Source organism: Cebus imitator, unplaced genomic scaffold, assembly GCF_001604975.1.
Source record: "Cebus imitator isolate Cc_AM_T3 unplaced genomic scaffold, Cebus_imitator-1.0 Scaffold86, whole genome shotgun sequence".
In the NCBI taxonomy this organism is placed as follows: domain Eukaryota; kingdom Metazoa; phylum Chordata; class Mammalia; order Primates; family Cebidae; genus Cebus; species Cebus imitator.
This window is the reverse complement of record NW_016107401.1, coordinates 7,073,092-7,093,785: the sequence shown is the minus strand read 5'-3', so window position 1 is coordinate 7,093,785 and position 20,694 is coordinate 7,073,092. Positions and strand designations below refer to the sequence as shown.

The 20,694-nt window shown below is 43.8% G+C and overlaps 1 protein-coding gene across 1 annotated transcript in view; it reads left to right on the top strand.

The window, feature by feature from the left end:
* The first annotated feature begins 78 nt into the window (after positions 1 to 78).
* Positions 79 to 20,694, top strand: part of SLIT3 (slit guidance ligand 3) — a 544,627-nt gene continuing 524,011 nt past the window's right edge. Inside the window, exons 1-2 of the mRNA XM_017534462.2 lie at positions 79 to 124; positions 722 to 791. Of these exons, the coding sequence (XP_017389951.2) occupies positions 79 to 124; positions 722 to 791 (116 nt within the window). The remainder of the gene's footprint in view (positions 125 to 721; positions 792 to 20,694) is intronic.

The window sequence follows — 20,694 nt, the reverse complement described above, 5'->3', positions numbered from 1 at the left end:
GGCTCTCAACTAGGAAGCCACATAGCCTGGGCTGGCTTTGTTATCTAGTTTGTTTTGCTGAGTCTAAGGTGTGACATCATGCACAATTGCCTGGCAGCCATCCACTTACCAATTCATGGCGAAGGTAATGCCATGTGGCTTTCCTGAGATGATGATGATTAAGCAAAGATCTGAAGTGACTCAAAAAAATATGGGGACATTTGAAGGACATACAGTAAGCAAGCAGCTGGTACAAATAGTCCTTGGTAGAAAAGAGCATGGCCTATGAAAATATCTTCAAGAAAGTCCAAGAACAGATACCCTCTTCTTCCTTCACTCCTCTGAGACCTCCCAAGCATTTTGCAACATGCTCTGCACATGTTAGGCGCTGAATTAAATTTTAAGTTTATATGTGAGACAAAAAAAGCCTCTCTTTCTGTGAGAGGTCTTGCTTTCTATGCAACCTCAACCATTTCTTCACCAGAAATGCCCTAGCCGGACAGCCGGGAAACAGCAGCTGCCATTCCATCTCTGTTCTGTGTGTTTCATCCGGTGAGGAATGTTGTCCATTTATCTCAACGATCCTTTTGACCACATGGCTAATGACCTCCCACCTCTCAGAATTGTGGGTATACTTTGGAAGAGGTGTGGCCACAGGTGAGGATTAGAATCACAAAGCAGCCTGTGTGTTGTATTCTTAGGCTCATTGGTTCAGCAGTCACTGGTTTGTTTCCTATTGCAGCAGACATTGGTGTTGAGAACGCAGTGAAGAACTCAGGGATAAATGCCCCTGACTTCTTGGAACTTGTGTTGTACCAAGGGCCCCCCAGAAACCCTAGGCTGGATCAGGGCCACCAGCTCTTCATCAGACCTGTAGAGTGTTTGTGGCAATGGTGTCATGTTCTCCTGGATTACTACAAAATTTAAACATGCTTCCCAAACCCAGTCATCCGACACTGGGGTCCCAATCCCTCGACCGCAAAGTCGAGCCCTAGGATTGCCAAGTACTTCAGCTGTGAGCTCCTGGGACCTACACATAATTTGCTGTATATTCTCACCAGGAACTCTGCCCTGCTTACAAGTGGGGAGTGTGTGAATTCTTCAGAGAGTCATTGTCTTTTAATAAGAAGAAACAAATAACTCCTTGTTTACACCCTGCTTGCTGTCCTCACACCAATTTTTTATTCACACCCTTGGCTTACAAAAGAATGTAAAGTTTACCTCTCCAAGGCTGGGGGAAGGGTAGAAAGTCTAATTTTTTTTTAACCTACTCAAGGTCTTATCCAAACGAGTTGTCACCAAAAAATGAAAGCCAGATGTTATTTTAGTGAGAAATAAATATGTGGCCAAGCTGCGGATTGAACCTGAGGTCTCCCCGGATGGTTTCCATGTGTGTCAGTAGCTGGACCCCCAGGTATCAGTGGCTGACGTTCTTTTGCTCTTGTCTTTTAACTGAGGAACAGCACACAGAGATGGCTAATGAGCAATTAACACCCGAGCCTTGCATCTCCCCGTAGCAATACCTGTCGGCTCATAAGTCAGTTTCAAACCAGCGCTGCTGCAGGCTGCTGAATTTTGGATGACAGACAAATAAAGACCCAGGTCCAGAAAAGGGAGAAAAGACAAACTCAGGCTGAAAGTGCTGCCTCCAGCTTCTCAGTGAGGGATCTGCTTTTGTTGGGAGCCCTCACATCCTCACAGGTAGCATACTTCAGATAACCATCGAGGAATTACAGATGAAATCAGGGCTCAGAGCAAAGAGCGGCCCTTTGGGGTTTAACATTACAGCACGTTCTTCCCCAAGTCTGATTCAATGGTGAGCTTTTCAGCCAAAGAAAGTGTTTTTGGTAATTGGCGGAATCTCTGTAGGAAGACCGCTGAGCTTGCTACTGCTTCTATTGGAGCCTTTCTCATCTCTTGGATTTTTCTCCTACTTTTCAAGTTCTAGATTTAATCCATTGTGCATTAATCTTTGAAACATGTCAGGCGGGCATTAGAACTTCCTTGAAGGGCAGGAAAATAGTGAGAGAAGTGAAAAAGGATAGAATGGAGCTCAAAGGGTCAGTGAGCCCAGAGCAGAGATGAATCCATTGGACACAGGAAAGCAGTGTCAGACCTGGAGATGGTGGATAAGGGATTTAGAGAGTTAGGTGATCAAGTGATCCACACTAGCCATCCGACCCAAGGGCGGTGGTACTGTGTGTGAGCTGAAGAGGGCAGGTGGGAGGCATGGATTCAGGCCAGTCATGACAACTTGGGCAGAAGGAGCCCAGCACAGGAGCTGGATTCTAGGCACTGAGCAAGGGTTTCTAGTAAAAGAGAAATTGGCCAAGGGCAAGGCATAGCCCTGTCTTTACGAAACCCCTCCAAGATTTCTACCTATGTAAATTAGGGATAATAATAGGCATGAACTCTCATAATAGGCTTGAACTATCATGGGGTTATTTTGAGCATGAAATAGATTAATCACTGTAAAGTGCTTAAAAGAGTGGTACTCAATAAATATGATGACGAAGGGCTTTAGACAGGAGGAAACAAGAAAAGATTGTTCCTAAAATATGAATTTGATTCTAGGAAAGACATTTTTCAAACAAGGTTAGCTTGGCCTTTGAAATTTATCATTTATTTATTAAGATATGTATTCAATCTTTCCTTCTTTATTCAGGAAATCTTTAGGAGCTTCTTTGATGTGCAAAATATTCTGACAGGCCCAGGGAGATGGTGATGATCTAGAGCAGGGGATGGCAAGCTGCAGCCATGGGCCAAATTTGGCCCACTGTCTGTTTGTATAAATAAAGTTTTATTGGAACTCAGCCACACTCATTTATTAATGTATTGTTTATGGTTGCTTTTGCGCTCCATCAGCAGAATTGAGTAGTGTTGACAGACACCATGGAGCCTACGAAGCTTAAAGTAATTACTGTGGCTCATTACAGAAAGTGTTTGCTACCCTTCACTCCCTCTGTGATGAAAGAAACAAATAAATAGAAAATTACAGTATAATAAAATAATGACAGAGGACTCTGGGAGTAGACAGGAGGATCAGACAGACTTCCTAGAAGAGATACCCTATCAGCTGAGACGTGGATGCTGAATTGGAGTTAATAAAGTAGAGGAGAAGGGAAAAGTTTTACAGATAGAGGGAACAACATCAGCAAAGGCCCAGAGGTGAGAGAGTGCAAGTTATAAATGAAAGCAAGTTCATCATGGCTGGGGGGCAGAGGACAGATGACAGAAAGCTTTGCAGGTGGGATTAAAACATTTTGATGATTTCCTGAGGGTAATGGGGAGCTACTGAAGGATTTCCAGCAGGAAAACAACATAATTAAATTTTTATTATAAGGAGATCATTCTCTCTGTAATACAGGTGGATTTAAGGCTTAAGTGGAAGCGTGAGGAGCAAGACTGCAGACAAGGAGGCCAGTGGGAACCCCTTTCAATAATTCAGAGAGAGGGTGGCAGCCTGAACCAGGGGAACATCCATGCAGTTAGGAGAAGGGGATTGTTTGGACACATATTTAAACAGGCATACCTCATAGCATATAGCAATTGGTTGCACATCATGAGTGTCAAGTGAAAAGGAGGGAAGTCTGGGCAGGGAGCCATTTCCTGAGTTGGGGACCAGGTTGGGGATGGAAGGAGATGACAGTGTCCATGGTGAACATGCCTGTGGGATATCCATGGAAGATGTCACATTGGATTTGTTTCAGAGCAGCATATCCCATTCATTTTACTCTTTAAGACAATTAGGGATTCCCTGTTAAATGTTGGGTAATACCTAATGTAGATGACGAGGGGATGGATGCAGCAAACCACCATGACATGTGTAGACCTATGTAACAAACCTGCACGTTCTGCACATGTATCCCAGAACTTAAAGTATAATTTTTAAAAATGTTGGGTAATACCCAGCTTCAGGATACTGTATTAAAGAACTTCACCCACTTACACCACCACCATTCCCTCTACCCAATTTTTCACACACAGATTTGCCCCACCTCCCCTTCGAGAACTTTGCCTCTCCAGAGGGCCCTCCCAGTCATGCCAGCCCCCTCCCAAGTTTCCCAGACAAACCTTGGTTGTTCTCACCTCCTCACTATGGTTCCTGGGTTTTCCTCTACCTCTTTTCTCTTTCCACATCCCAGTTCCCCTTTAAGGCCCTTGTGGGAGCTGTAACAATTACTGCCTCACACAGTGCTTTCCCCTGAGCCCTGACTTCTGCTGCCTGCTGCCTTACAGCAAACTCTGCATGCACCATCTTCTTTCCCCCTTGATGGGCTTGCCATTCAGAGGGTGTTGCCAACTCACTTGGAACCAGATATTGAACACTTATTTTATATCAGGCAGAATACAGAGCCACTTACATGATCTCAATTAATTCTCACAACTCCCTTGGGAAGAAGGTGTTTGTATTCTTTCCATTTCACAGATGAGAAGACTGAGACTTGGTGAGTTTAGTCAATTGCTCTGGGTAGTAAGTGACAGACTCTCCCAATGCTCATGGCTTAGCTCTCACCACCAAGTGGATGATGCCCACTGTCTCCTTGAACTTGACCCATTACTTGCCATCTTGGTAGCTTCGTTTGGCCACTCTTACTTTCTTCCACATCTCTTTCTCCTTCTAAGCTCCTGAGCCTGTCAAAGCCATCACCATTATGCTCATTGTTCTAGACTAGAAGCCTGGATATTTCTTTGATTCATTTATTTAACAAATGTTTATTAGCTCATGTGCCAGGCACTATTCTTAGTTCTGGGGATATAGTAGGAATAGAAAAAAGGTTTTCCCCACATGGAACTTGCATTCTAGTGGGAGACCATGGACACAAACACAGCAAGTAAAATGTATAATAGGTCAGATCATTGCTTTGAAAAAATTAAGCAGGGGAGTGAGAGAGCTCAGGGATGGAGTTGCAATTTTAATGGGATGGTCAAGGAAGATCTCCTAGAGGAAGGGATATTTGAAGAGAGATCTGAAGGAAGTAAAGATGTCAGCTATTAGATGTGTTTTTGGGAAGAAGAAAGGAAGAGGTCAAAGGAGGTGCACACTAATGTGCTCCAGGAGTAGCAGGAAAGCCACATGGCTGGAGCAGAGTGAGAAAGTAAGAGAGGGCTAGGAGGTGAATTCTGAGAGGTAAAGGGATGGGGAGGTGGACAGATCAGGTAGGGATGTACGGCTCATCATAAGCACTTGACTTTTACTCTGAGTGAGGTGGGAGCCACCAAGGGGTTTTGGAGCAAAGAATGACTTGATTAACGTGGGTTTTGAAACGCTCACTCTAGCTGCTCATGGAAAATCGGATTTAGGAGCAAAAGCAGAAACAGGGGAACCAGTCATGAGACTGCTGCAACTCTCACCCTAATCCCTCCTTCTCTGCATTAGTCAGTTTTCCCTTCTAGCCAAACAACCTCAGAATCTCAGTGGCTTACAAAACTAAGCATTTAGTTTCCTTGTATATGGGTTTGCTCAGTGTGGCTGTTTCAGATTATCTTAGCTGGGCTCAGTTGGGCTTAGATTCAGGCTGTGATTTGGGTTCAGGAACATCCTTGTGACTTCCCCTTCTCTTTGGGTATCAAAAGCATATTTTTGATGACAAATGGAATAAGATGAGACACAAGCACATTTAAAATCTCTGCTCACATCACACTCACCAACCTTCTGTTGACCATATCAAGTCACATGGCCACACCCAACATCAATGGAGCAAGGAAATATGTACTTCCCACTTTAATGGGAGATACTGCAGAGTCACACAGCCAAACCCTTGCGTGTAGAATTCTACTAGAGTGGAAAAGAATTGGAAACAATGAACCAGTCTCCACACCCTGTCTCCATTGTAATTGTCTTCATCCTGTGTGCTGGTAAGTTTTGCCTTGTATCCTCCTGTTTCTCCTCTTTCTTTCATTCCTACCTCTGGTTCCTTTTGACTCACACAACCGTCTCCATCATGTTCAACACCAATTTCACCCCCAGCACCTAACACATTCTGCATACCGCTGCCCAAGTTCTCTTCCTACTACCTGACTTTCTTCATGCCAATCCTGTCCAGGAAACTTCAGTGGCTAGCCGCTGAGCAACACAGCATTTTCCAAATGCCAGCACTTTCTATACCTTCTTCATGGTTTTTGTCAATTCATGAGATACCGGTACTCAAATTATTTTCTTTAATTTGACTTTAAGTCAATTTCCTTTCTTTTTCCTTAGTCTCTCTTTAAGTAATAATGACCAGAAGAGAGTTATACATGTTTGTAAAAACATAAATGGATAAATATATTTATCCACACCTATGGATAAATATAATTCAAATGAAAATTTTTGTGCATTTATTTGCTCTCGGAAATCTTGAGAGATTAGACAACTACGTTTTGGAACCCACTGACTTCTTCATCCCATCCGTCTGGTCTTCCCTCTCATCTCTCTCTCTATTACCAGGGTCATGATGCGCCCCTCACTGTGTACTCTTGTGGAACTATTTGCCATAAAGACTTCTTGCACAGCTGCTTTCTTTTGTGGCACACATCACATGTTCACATTGCTCTGAGAGGCTTAGCTTATTCCCCTGGAAGAACTGCTAGATTGCAAGTTCCTTAAGGAGAAGACTTACTGGATTTTGTATCTCAGAGTGTGACACAGAATAGGCACTTAGTAAACACTGAATTTCTCAATTTATTTTTCATTATACTTGAAGTTCTGGGATACATGTGCAGAACGTGCAGGTTTGTTACGTAAGTATATATGTGCCATGGTGGTTTGCTGCACCTTTCAAACCCTCATCTACATTCGGTATTTCTCCTGATGCTGTCCTTCCCCTTGTCCCCCACCCCCACCCCCAACAGGCCCCAGTATGTGAGGTTCACCTCCCTGTGTCCGTGTATTCTCATTGCTCAACTCCCATTTATGAATGAGAACAGGCAGTGTTTGGTTTTCTGTTCCTGTGTTAGTTTGCCGAAAATGATGTTGTCCAGCTTCATCCATGTCTCTGCAAAGGACATGAACTCATTCATTTTTACAGCTGCATAGTATTCCATGGTGTATATATGCCACATTTTCTTTGTCCGGTCTATCATTGATGGACATTTGGGTTGGTTCTGCTATTGTAAATAGTGCTGCAATAAACATACGTGTGCATTTGTCTTTATAATAGAATGGTTTATTAACCTTTGGGTATATACCCAGTAAGGGGGTTGCTATGTCAAATGGTATTTCTGGTTCTAGATCTTAGAGGAATAACTACACTGTCTTCCTCATTGGTTGAACTAATTTACACTCCCACCAACAGTGTAAAAGCATTCCTATTTCTCACATCCTCACCAGCATCTGTTGTTTCCTGACTTTTTAATGATCACCATTCTTACTGGAGTGAGAGGATATCTCATTGTGGCTTTGATTTGCATTTCTCTAATGACCAGTGAAGATGAGCTTTTTTTTCATATGTCTGTGGCCACATAAATGTCTTCTTTTGAGAAGTGTTTGTTCATATCCTTTGCCCACTTTTTGATGAAGTTGTATGTTTTTTTTTCTTGTAAATTTAAGTTCCTTGCAGATTCTGGATATTAGCCCTTTGTCAGATGGATAGATTGCAAAAATTTTCTCCCATTCTGTAGGTTGTCTGTTTACTCTGCTGACAGTTTCTTTTGCTGTGCAGAAGATCTTTAGTTTAATTAGATCCCATTTGTCAATTTTGGCTTTTGTTGCCATTGCTTTTGGCGTTTTAGTCATGAAGTCTTTGCCCATGACTATGTCCTGAATAGTATTGCCTAGGTTTTCTTCTAGGGTTTTTATGGTTTTCAATCGTACATTTAAGCCTTTAATCCATCTTGAGTTTTTGTATAAGATGTAAGGAAGGGGTCCAGTTTCAGTTTTCTGCATATGGCTAGCCAGTTTTCCCAACACCACTTATTAAATAGGGAAACCTTTCCCCATTGCTTTTGTTAGGTTTGTCAAAGATCAGATGGTTGTAGATGTGTGGCATTATTTCTGAGGCCTCTGATCTGTTCCATTGGTCTATATATCTGTTTTGGTACCAATACCATGCTGTTTTGGTTACTGAAGCCTTGTAGTATAGTTTGAAGTCAGGTAGTGTGATGCCTTCAGCTTTGTTCTTTTTGCTTAGGATTGTTGTGGCCATATGGACTCTTTTTTGGTTCCATATGAAATTTAAAGTGGTGAACTCCCATTCACAATTGCTACCAAGAGAATAAAATACCTAGGAATACAACTTACAAGGGATGTTGAGGACCTCTTTAAAGAGAATTACAAACCACTGCTCAAGGAAATAAGAAAGGACACAAATAGAAAAACATTCCATGCTCATGGATAGGAAGAATCAATATTGTGAAAATGGCTATACTGCCCAAAGTAATATATAGATTCAATGCTATCCCCATCAAGCTACCATTGACTTTCGTCATAGAATTTGAATTTCTTAATGTATAAGTAAGCAACTGGAATTTTGCTGTTTCAAAACACTACTATGAGTTCTTTGAGGTAGATCTTGCCTTTTCTTTTGTTTTTCTCCCCTACCTTGTCTGCTCTCAGGTAAGCAAACAGTAGTAGGTGTTTGTTAAATTGGACATAAGAAGAATTATGTAGTCTTAGTCCATTCCAGCTGCTATAACTAAATAGATATTCTGGGTGGTTTATAAATAACAGAAATGTATTTCTGACAGTTCTAGAGGCTGGGGAGTCCAAGATCAAGGAAGGTGCCAGCATACTTGGTGTCTGGTGAGGACCTGCTTTTTGGTCGTAGATGGTGCCTTCTGGCTTATGTCTCACATTGTGGAAGATGCAAGGGAGCACTAATCCCACTCATGAGGGTTCCACCCTCATGACTCAATTGCCGCCCAAAGGTCCCACCTCCATATGCCATCATCTCAGGCGTTGAATTTTGAATATGAATTTTGTTGGGAGAAGGATACAAACATTCGGACCATACCACAGGGGAGCACAGGAAGGCAGCTAAGGTGGATAATGAAAAATGATGATAGTTCAGGTCATTTAGTCATACTTAGTTCTTTTAAGCCTAAGCTAAGTTTGAACATCACAAACACATCATGATTTTGATTATTGAAGGCAAAGGAGAGTGAATTTGGAGGCCTTTGCCTTCATCCACAATTGAAAAGATATAATTTGTGTCAGGTAACTAACTCTGTTCATTCTATGCTGGCTCTAACTTTGAGATGGTGTTGAATTCTTTTTAGGATGGAATTGGAGCCGTGTGTGTGTGTGTGTGTGTGTGTGTGTGTGTGTGTGTGTGTAAAACAGAGAAAGATAGTGATCCAGAGGCCAACACACCTGGAATCTATTTGTGAGGATCCCTGCTTCAGTCCATGGCTTGGGCCATTCATTTATTTCTCGCTAAGTGAACATCTGGGATTCAGTTTGAGACGCCAGCAAGTTCGGATGGGATCTCAAAGCTGTGGTTGGGATGTGGAACTGCTCGCCTGAGGTGGGAGTGAGCGAGGTGAGCGGGGCCTCTTAAATTATTTCTGCAGACTTCAGTTCAAATGCAACAGCCAGAGGGTTGAGAAATCCTTCCTATGCTGGAAAAGCATTTAAAAAAAAGAATAAGCAAGAGTCAATCAGATCAAAGTGGCAATGCAATCTGAAAAGTGCCCCTTTCCCCTTGTTACCCAGCTCCTTTTCTGTCCTGCAGGTCTCATATTATCCAGGTATAAGTAATAAATATAATAACAAAAAAACGTTGGACATGAATCAGGGAGGAAATGCTATGAGAAAATAAAAATTCTAATGAGTTATAGATAAGAATTGGTCACAGATAATTACTCTACATTCTTTGGCTCATGCCAGAGAAGGCTTAAAAGAACTTTTTTGTTGCTGGATACGTAAATATAGATGAAAACCCCTAGATAAACACACAGAGAAGCACACCATCATTAACAGATCTTGTAGATTTCGAGTGTTTAGAACAAAAATGAAAGATAAATTTGTCATTCACAAACTAGAAATGTTTATATCTTTTACTGTCAGGAATTTTTTTTTTTGTCACTTTGAACTTACTCAGAACAAAAGAAAAAGCCAATGAGTTCAAACAGGATCATTTTAAACAGCACACTTTCAGAAAATTTGTGCTGAGTTGCACCTGCCCTCCCTGACCTCTATGAGCTAGAGTATTTCTATTTCAATTTGCATCTGTCAGTTTCCCACCTGTGGGCTGAAGGGGTTGGAGACCCAGACGAAAGGTCTAGAATAACCCAGATAGAACATGAAAACTTGGTGGTGGGCTGTGCTCATGCCATCTGATTTTGAATCGGCTTTGCTGCATTGTTTCTGGAGTTTTAAAAGGGGGAAAAATCCTAATAACTGCCTGAAGTATTTTTCTCTTAATTCCTAGTAGAAATGACTAGATATTAACCATAGACTCCTCAAGGCATGCTTAATGTCTTGATGAAGCATGTTTTTGCAGAATGATGCTAATGCATTCTCTGTCCCTCTTCCTTGTCCCAACGTAGCTCTTCCATATTTATCCCTAGGCAGCATGGAGAAGAGAAAGTTAGCCTTTGAGGGCTGTCTGCTTTTTCCTTTTATTAATAGCAACCCTCACTCTTCTGACATAGCAACCTTATGTGGACGTCCCACCCGGTGTAGGGACCCTCACCCTGACTCTGGCTTCACTCTGTTCTAAAGCCGCCTCTGCTTCCCTCACCCTACTGCACAAAACTGCTGGCATGAGCCACTTGCTCCAAACTCTCAGGACCCTCTTTCAAGCAGTGTGGGTTAAGTGATTTGTGCTGTTGTGGCTGTGACTGCTCAGTAACCTGGTTGGGCGATACTCTCGAAGATGCCTAATGAAATACTCTGGTTTGAACAGTGGAAGTGAAATAGCCAGCGTGGAGGCTGGGGGAGCAGCACACAACAACTTACAGCACTTTCAGTTCTTCACAAAGTTTGCCCTCTTTGGCTCATCTGTCCCTCGGTAATTCTGTGAGATAGGTGAAGTGGATATTCACTCATTTAGTCATTCAACCAACCCAATCAACCAACCAACCAGTGAACCAACCAACTAACCAACAAGTATTTATTGAGCATGTAGTAGTTTTCAGGCTCAAGTGGCAGTGAACAAAACACAAAAATCTCTCTTCTCATGGCACTACACATTTGAATGACTATTCTAGTAGGCGTCACTATGCCCATTTTCACATGAAGAAGCCAAGGCTTTGGGAGGTTAAATCCTAAGGCCATGCAGTACATTAAGATCTGGACTTAAAATTCAAATATTCTATCCAGCTCTCAGAATTAGGAGAATAAGATAGCTGATCTTAGAAATCATCTCATCCAACCCATTGATTCTGTTGGAGGAAACCAGGGCTGTGGTTTACATTGAGTTGCATAGCTCTGGGGCAGAGCTAGAATTATACAGCACAGCCTTCCTAAGCCCCGGCCCCATGCCCTGTGCAAGAGTTCTTAGACCCTGCAGAGGCATGTAATTCATAAACTTTGTCATTTGTCACCACTCCTCACCCACTTAATGAGGCCCCCTCCCTCATTACCCAGCACAGATTTCATGGCTCATTTTCATAATTATTCTAAGCACATTCCCTCAACTCCTGAGCCCCTCTCTTCCTCCATCATAGTTGCCTGGAAACACCCTAACCTTGGGTGCATTCAGCCTTTTATTGTTTGGACCCTCTCACCCAGGGGGCTTGAGTGTTGCTTCTGTGGACGAATCTCACTTTCAGCTCATGATCACTGACCTCAAATCGGCATTGGCTGCTGCCCAGCAACCCTCCAGCCTTCCCTAAACAGTGGTGTCTCACCTTTCCTTCTCAGTCATCATGTCCCTCCTTCTCTCTCCCTAGCCTCTGCTGAGAATCTGGCTTTGATTTTTTACTGAGGAAATAGAAGTGGTAGGAAGAGACCTTCCACAGACACCACCACATCTGCCACCCCCTGTCCCCTGACCTCTGCCTTCCTGCCATTGCCACAGGTGACCTGTCTTTGGCCCTGTCGAAGGCCACTGCCATCCTTGTGCACTGAGATTACCTCTGTTGTCTGTTCAGGAGCTTCACTCTAAAATTTTTTTCCCCACTCCCCTGAATCATTGATGTGACTCTCTTCTGTGTCATTCTCATCAGCACTGAAACATGTCACAATTTCCTCCATCTTCAAACAAACAAACAATAAAACCCCACTTGACCACAGTCTCTCCTAGCTATCAATCCATTTTCTCTCCTCCTTTATTGTGGATGTCTCAGCGTAATTGTTTCTTTTTATTTTCCCCCATTCTTTCTTGAACCACTCCTGCAAATAGGTCTTGCCCATCTTGGGACCAAGCAGCTCTTTCCAGGGTCACCAATGGGTTCTTCATTGCCAAACTAGTGTTATCCTCGTCTTTCTCTGTGCCTCAGCACAAGTTGCCTGACCAATGCCTCCCTCCTTCCCATCCTCCCTCCTTCCTTGAAACTTTTTCTTCACTTGGCCTTCACAACTCGGCTCTTTCTTGCTTCTCCCCCACCACCAATGGGGGCTGTTTCCTCCTCGCTCTGGATGGTGTAACCCAGAATGCAGTTCACATTCCTCTTGCCTTATCTTCATCTCCTGTGACAACCACATCCAAGTTCATGGCTTTAAATTACCACCTGCATCTCTCTATCTTGGTCTTATCCCTGAGTGCCACATATTTGTATATCCCATCGTCTGTTGGGCATCTATACTTGGGAATATTTATAGGTATATCAAATTTAACATCCAAATCTGCCCCCCACCCCCGCTCTACCCACAGTCTTCCCCCATCTCGGGTGACAGCAGTTCCGAGGTTTTAGATGCACAGGCAAAAATATCAGCCTCATCCTTAACTCCCCTTCTCTCTCTCACCTTGCCTCCAATCCATCAGCAAATCCTGTCTGCTGTACCCTCAAATTGTTCTTAGAATTTGACTCATTCTTAACACCTCTGCAGCTTTATCCTGGCATCAGGGTAAAGAGCTTTTCCAGAGAAGGGAACAGCATGTGTAAAAACTCTGAGCAAGGGAAAGCTGCAAGAAAGGAAAATATCAAAAGAGATCCAGGAGTGATTCTTGAATCTGGGGAGCTATCTACCTTATTGGCCCCATTATGGGATGTCATGGGCAAGAGGTCGCTATGGAGTTGGAGGTTTGGGGATTGCCAAATGGTCTGACTGCCTGAAATGGGTCTGGCCAGCTCTGAAGTTATAAATGGGAATTAAGTTGCGTGTATGTTATCTGCAGTGTGTGTGTGTGTGTGTGTGTGTGTGTGTGTGTGTGTGTGCGCGCGCGCGCGTGTGCGTGCATGCACATTCACATCGACCCATAAATGTGTGCTTTCTTCCACCATAGATATGTTTTCTTGGAGTCTGAGTCCTCAGTGTACTAACACAGACCTGTGTACAATCTACTGGGGATCCCCGGAGACCCATGCCCTTGACTTTAGTTCTAAATAAAGGCCTCTGAGGCTTCCCTGCATTGTTGTAGGCAAAAACTACTGAGATCTGTGGGTCAGCCATCCTGGAACCAGAGGACTCACAGTGCCTTTTTACCCATTCTCTGCAGAGCCAATGATTTTCTACCACTGCGTAAACAACAGGACTCTTGTCCGTCTTCTCCCTCACCCCCTCCTTTCCTCCTGAAATCAAGGTCTTCTGGATGCAGGGGCATTTGGGCATCAGGGGCATATGGAAGTAGCATCAGGGGCATATGGAAGTAGCAGGAGTCAGAGGTAAGGCAGGCTCAGTACCCTACAGTTCCCTAACAGCCGTGTAATTGGAGAAAAAGTAATCCAATGTGAAGTACAGGAAAGGTCAAAAGAGATTGTTTGGTATATGTGTGTTGGTGGGGAGGGCTTTGTGCTTCTTTCCTTTTCATACTGGAGTCCTGAGCTGGATCTCAGTAAGATGTGATCCTGTCCAAGCCCCCAGAGTTCTCTAGAACCACATAAATAGGGCAGGGATTTCCTGAGACTCTCACAGCCTTCTTTGGAAACCAGAGTGGCAGGGCCAGCAAATATTTCTTGTTTCCAGCTTCCCTCCTGGGATTACTGGGCATCCTTCTGGTCAACCAAGCTGCAAAAAGAGAAGCAGAATGGCAAGGGGGTTAAAATCACAGGTTTTTGTGTCCAAGAGACCTCTGTTCAAGCCTTAAGTTTGGGCTGTGTGACTTTGGATGAACTACATAACCTTGCCATCCCTCAGTTTCCTTATCTTAATAATTACCATAACAGTGTCTCTTCAAGAGTTGCTTTAAGGATGAAGCGAGACAATACAGATAAAACACCTAACACAACACTTAGCTCATAGGAGTAAGTGCCCTATGTGAATATAAAAAAGGAAGGAAGGAAGGATGGATGGACAAGGACAAAGAGATTTATTTATTTATTTATTTTGAGATAGGGTCTTGTTCTGTTGCACAGGCTGGAGTGCAGTGACATGATCTTGGCTTCCTGCGACCTCCACCTCCCAGGCTCAAGTGATTCTTCCACCTCAGCCCTCTGAGTACCTGAGACCACAGGTGTGTGGCAGCATGCCCAGCTAATTTTCTGGATTTTTTTGTTGCGATGAGGTTTCATTATATTTCCCAGGCTGGTCTCAAATTTCTGGATTCAAGCAATCCTCCCACCTTGGCCTCCCAAAGTGCTAGGACTATAGGCTTGAGCCACTGTGCCTGGCTGACAAAGAGATCTTTGCTGTTTGATGCTTAAGGCATACTGATTGTTAAAATAGTCCTCAACCAAATATCCAAGGGTTCCTGTAGATTTCCCAGCTTCCTTTGCAGCTAGGCTTACACCATGTGACTAGTTCTGGCCAATCATGTGAGAAGCGGTATGAGTAACTGCTGGGTCAAGGGAGTTAAGAGCTGATGTATTTCCTCCTTCCGTCTCTTCCCCTGGCACAGCAGCCTTGGAGGCCACATGTTCTCTAAGGCATCATACCACATGCAACAAGCCACTTACGTTAAGTGTGGAGTAAGTGTTTATTGTGTTAACCCACTGAGATTTTGGAGTTCATTTGTTACTGCCTTGCTGACCAATACGGCCATCTATGGAGGAGAAATAAATCTGCTGTATTTCCAAACTCTTGGAACATCTAGGGATGATTATAATGATAATCACAGTAGCTGTGGCAGCTACTGCTTATTGAGCCCTTGAGAAACACTGCAAAGCCCTTTACAGATGTGAAACCATTCAGCCCTCTCAGGTATCCCATGAGGTACATGATTTGCTATTACATAATAATTGTGTTCCTAAAATAATCTTTAGGTTATTTTTTTAAAAAGGTTCTTGCACACAAACTCAATGAGGAAAAAAACTGCTTAGGGATCAGAATTTTAGAGTATGACCACAAAGTTATTTCTCTTGCAGAAATGTCAAAAATAAAAGGGTTTTTAATTGCTATTAGGACTTTCAGGAGTTACAAACTAAAAATTAACTGATTTTCAAAACTGGTGTAAGCCAACCTAAATGTCATTGAGCAAATACTGAATCCCATGGAAGACAAATCTCAGGTCAACTTGTGGCTAAGCCATCAAAATAAATTGTGGGTTGGTCCACAGTTACTATTAAAAGGAAGCTCCATTATATCTCAAGGAAGTGGTTTCTCCCTCCAAAAAAGGGAAGCCTCAAAGGCAAAGAACAGCATCGTGCAACTAAACTGGCCACAGATATTGATATTAAGCCATTAGGTTTTCCTGACACACATACGGGGGCTGTTCCTGATCATGACACTGGTATAAACCAACCACCGTCACAAATCAGCTTCCTTACTGAATTGCTCAGATTATATCCAGTTTGCATTTTGCATAGCAGGAAAAAAGACCCAAACTGGGTGTTAGACAGGTGAGGAAACCAAGCAAGCAAGAGGTCTTCAGTGACTACAGCAAACAGCTAGTGGGAACAGCCCCAGATCAAGGATCTCTGCTCTTTTGACTCTCCAGAGTTGTAGTTTTTTGCCCCCGATTTATAGTGACATCTGTACATCTTCATGGTCGATGGTGTCACCTCTGAGCTGAGGTTTGAGGCCTGTGAAGTTTGGTTCTGCCCTTACCTGGAGCCTGCAGTCATCATCCCTGGGGTTTGCTGGCCTGGAGCAGCAGCCGGCAGGAAGCATTGCCCGTCTCTCTCTCTCTCCATTGAGGGTGGCATGGAGCTTCTGCTCTAGATAACAAAACTGCGTGGGTCCTTGTTGTTGAGACATGTAAGTGTTTCTGAAAGTACCAATAGACTGAGAAAGAATCCAGGCTGCTTAAGAAGCTGCCTGGGGAAGGGGAACCAATTGAGTTCATGACTAAATCAAGCAGTCCTGCTGACCTGCAGGGGTTAGCACACTTTGACTTTCTTCCTCCCTCAGGCCTGAGTGGGCAGCTGACATCTCACACCTCCCTGATGAAAGGATGGGACTTGCTGTGTGATGGGCCATGCCCAGGCCCTGGTGGTCCCTCACCCCTGCCCTTTCCTGAGGAGGGGAAGTAGTGAGCCCTTCCCCCTGCTCGCCTTGCTTGTCATTGAGGCAGATATATCTGAAAGCCAAGTCTCTAAAAAGTTTCTGAAGGATGAAGACAGACTCAGGTGGGCAGGCCCTCTGGGAGCCCTGTTTACCCCACACAGGGCTACTTTCTGGCCCAGCAGAGCTATTGATTCATCAGACTCCTCTAGTTGGCCTTTCCTACCTTTTGATTTATTCATGAAATTCAGCAGGCCCTTCTGGAAGGTTCTTTGTGTGCCTGATGCTTTGTTGGCTGCTGTTGGGACACAGAGGACTTGTTAGTTGTATTTTCCACCCTTGGCATTTGAAACTTAGGTGCTAAGACAGTTTATAATGAAGGGCTAAATGAAGGGCACATAGGAGGTAAGAGCACAGGCTTAGCAGCAGGCACCTGGGTTGAAGTCCCACTGACTATCATGTTGGTCAAGTTTGACTTTGGGCAAGTTCTTAACCTTCTTAGGCTGCTATTTCTTAAATATAGGGATGCTAAGAGCACTGGCCTCCGAGCATTTCCTTGGGGATTAAGTGAGGTAGTGCATGTAAAGTGCTCAGTACAATGCCTGGCTCATGGTTTTAGTATCATTAGTAGCTACTGCCATTAGTTGTCAAAACATATTTGAGAGATTTCAATGTTATAGAAATCCTGAATCTAAACACACCACCTTCTACACGGTGTTCCTCCCTTCTCTCTTCCTCTCATTAGGGATTGGTAATTTGACTGATCAGTTACCCAAGCGGGACCCACTTTTAATACCTGCACTCCTGCAACTCCCTCAATCCTCAGGTACATCCTATCACAAAACCCAGCCGATTATACATCATCTGTCTCTCCTACCTTCAGCCCCACTGTCATCCTTAACCAGGTCTTCACACGGAGATCCTGGTTACCCAAGCACCCTCTTAACTGGTTTTCCTCCTTCCAATTTCACCCTCTTCCTAGCCGGGCTGACTGCTACTCGGGAGAACTCCCTTGCTCAAAGCCTTTCTCTGGTTCCCCTTACTCCGTAAAAAGCCAAGCCCAAATTCTTTATTATGGATAAAAAGGCCTCTTGTGGTATGACTGCTACCTAGTTTTACAACTCTGTTGCTTATGTTCACAGGTCGCCTCTGTGTTCCAGCCATGCAAGTTCCTCTGTCTCCTGGCCCTCCGTGGAGTAGAGACTACGTAATTCTCTCTCAGTCTAGAGCTCTCCATCCCTACCTCCTAAGGAGTCCTAGTCATTCTTTAAACTCTAAGCCATCTTCCTTAGGAATTCTTCTTTTAACAAGGACTGGGTTAGCTCCTGCTTCACTGTGTTTCACGACACCTTTGCTTTCAAGCTCATGGGAATTTTTTGTTTTCAGGCCTATCTCCTTTACTAGCATATGACATTTTTAAAGAAAGAAACTGTATCTNTCATTTTTGTATGTTTATATTGAAAAACTGCAGAGATGAAAGAATGGACAGATGGGTAAATTATAGTTGATGGATGAGTGAGTGCTTGGGTTGATGGGTTGATGGATAGATGGATGGTGGTTGGATGAATAGGTAAATGAACAGTTGGATGGGTGAATGGTTGAATGGATGGATACGTGGATGAATTCAACAAACAAGGTGGCAAAAACTTTTAATTATATCTTACACCCAGGTACATCCAGAAAGCCCTTTAGTGGTTCCACAAAGAACAGGGGTCTATTTCTTGGTGCTTCTCAGTTCAGGCTGAAAAGCGCGTGATTTTGCAACTCAGCAGCCAGTTGTTTGTTTTGGTGTTTTTTTGTTTTTTTTGTTTTTTTTTTTTCCCTCACCTTTTCGCTCCCCATTGTTGCATCAAGAAAGCTGGAAAGGAGTTTTGATCTTAGAGGGAGAGAGAATACCTAGGAGACCTTATCCCATCATTGCCCTGGCCCGCATCTCATTTGCTGACATCCTCAGTCCTGTCCTCATTTGAGTTCCATTCAGTCCTGTTCTCCATACAGCCATCGTGGGTTTGCTTCCAGCTTGAACTATGGCAGGAGATCTCCACCGCTGGGTCCAGAGTAACAGAACAGCAGATGGCATGAGTGCACCATGGCCAGTAGCCATTTCTGCACCTAGCACTTACCTGTTTATCAGGAGAACAGCACGTTTCATTCTGTTTATTTTCCTGTTCAGGGGCCGCTTTCATAGCAGCCACAAGGGAAGTGCACCTTATACAGCTTGGAGCCTTTACCAGCTTTTCGAGGAAGGCATTCCAGGCCTGGCTGTTCACTTAGTAAATAGGAATAAATCCTGGAGATACCTGAAAATGCAGTATCTAGCTCCTTCTGATATGGAGAACCAGCAGGCGACCTGAAGTGAAAAGGCCCCAAGGCTTTTGGGAGCAGAGCTCCACCCAGCTGCCCCAGAATCCTCATTCAGGGTTTATGAAGCAGTGGGCAGTGCACAATTGGCTAAATTTGGTTGTATTTTTATTTTTATCCAGCCACAAATACCGGCAAAAAATGGAAAATTATTCCTTCCAGGAGCCTTGGAGCCAAGCTGGTTTTATTTTTAGCTTCAACTCTGGTTTAGGGTTTTCTGCAAACTGAACACCCTACTCACTGCAGGCAGCGGCAGGCTGGGTTATAGGATTTTTGCCTAGACGGGACTGTTGGTTGTCTGAATGTAACTCTTACCAGGCTTTGTACAGCTGTGACAATAGAGGGCGGTTCCAGACAGACCCACATAGAGACCCAGTTCTTGCCTTGGGGACCTCCAAGAGAGTTCTTTTTCAGGGAGGGCAATGTATACAGGGTGGTTCATTGCCTTGGATGGGGTGGAGAAGTGGCAACTCTGGATGAAAAGAAACAGAAAAAAATTAAGAAAGGGAAAGGGAAAGAGAGCTGTTATTTATTGAAAGGCTTCAAGTATGTGGTGGTTCAGAACTAGAGCTCTGGAGTCTGACTGACTGGGTATAAATCCTGCCACTACCACTTCCTGAAACTGTGGCCTTGGGGATGGCTTGACCTCCCCAGGCCTCAGGTTCATTCTGTATGAGACAGGATGAATAATGACACCTACTGTGAGCACTGCTGCAGTTGAGATCCTGCCTGTGCAGCACGTGACATGGCATTTCTGACATGTAGGTAGAACTCAATCAGTACCACTGTCATCACTGCAGTGCTGAACACTTGCATAGACACTGTGTCATTTAAGATTCACTTTAGGCCAGGCACAGTGGCTCATGCCTGTAATCCCAGCACTTTAGGAGGCTGAGGTGGGCAGATCACGAGGTCAAGAGATTGAGACCATCCTGGCCAACATGGTGAAACCCTGTCTCTAATAAAAATAGAAAAATTAGCTGAGAAGCATGATGGCACGTTCCTGTAGTCCCTGCTACTTGGGAGGCTGAGGCAGGAGAATTGCTTGAAACCAGGAGGTGGAGGTTACAAAAAAAAAAAAAAAGGATGATATTGGTAATCTTCAGGGGGTTCTCTCTCTCGGCTTTGGAGCCCTCCTCCCTTTGTCTCTGTACAGGGGAATTTCTTTCTTTCTTCCCCCTTCCTTTTGCCTATTAAACTCCCTGCTCCTTAAAAAAAAAGACTCACTGTAACCCATTTTACAGATTCAAAACTGAGGCTCAAAGGGCTAGATAGCTTGCCTGAGATCCCACAGCAAGAGCACAATAGAGCCAGACCTGTGCCCAGCCCCAGTGAATCCCAAAGACATAACATCAAGCCTTCTCCAGTTCCAGTGGCTTCCACCTGATATCACTGAGTACGTGGGAACTACTTGAAACGTAAAACTAGGTTTGCCTCATCATTGTCTAACCGGAGTCCTCCACTTTGCTTTAGTGACAGGAGCACACAAAAAGCAGATACTGCAGTGGTCAAAGCGCACCAGGAAAAATCATAGAGACAGAAAGTGGAATGGTGGTTGCCAGGGCTGGGAGAGGGAGAGATGGGGAGTTATTGTTCAACAGGGGCAGAATTTCAGTATTGCAGGATGAAAAAGTTCTAGAGATTAGTTTCTTAACAATGTGAATTCACTCAGCGCTACTGAACTAACTGTACACTTTTAGTATACAGTTTTTGCTAAGAAGATAAATTTAATGATATGTGATTTTACTGCAATTTTTAAATATTAAAGAAAAAACACTGGTGTAAGAGTCAGGCTGCCCTCAGCCGGGCGTGGTGATTTCACTCCTGTAATCCCAGCACTTAGGAAGGCCAAGGGGGCAGGTCATTTGAGGTCAGGAGTTTGAGACCAGCCTGGCCAACATGGTGAAATCCGTCTCTACTAAAAATACGAAAGTTAGCCAGGCATG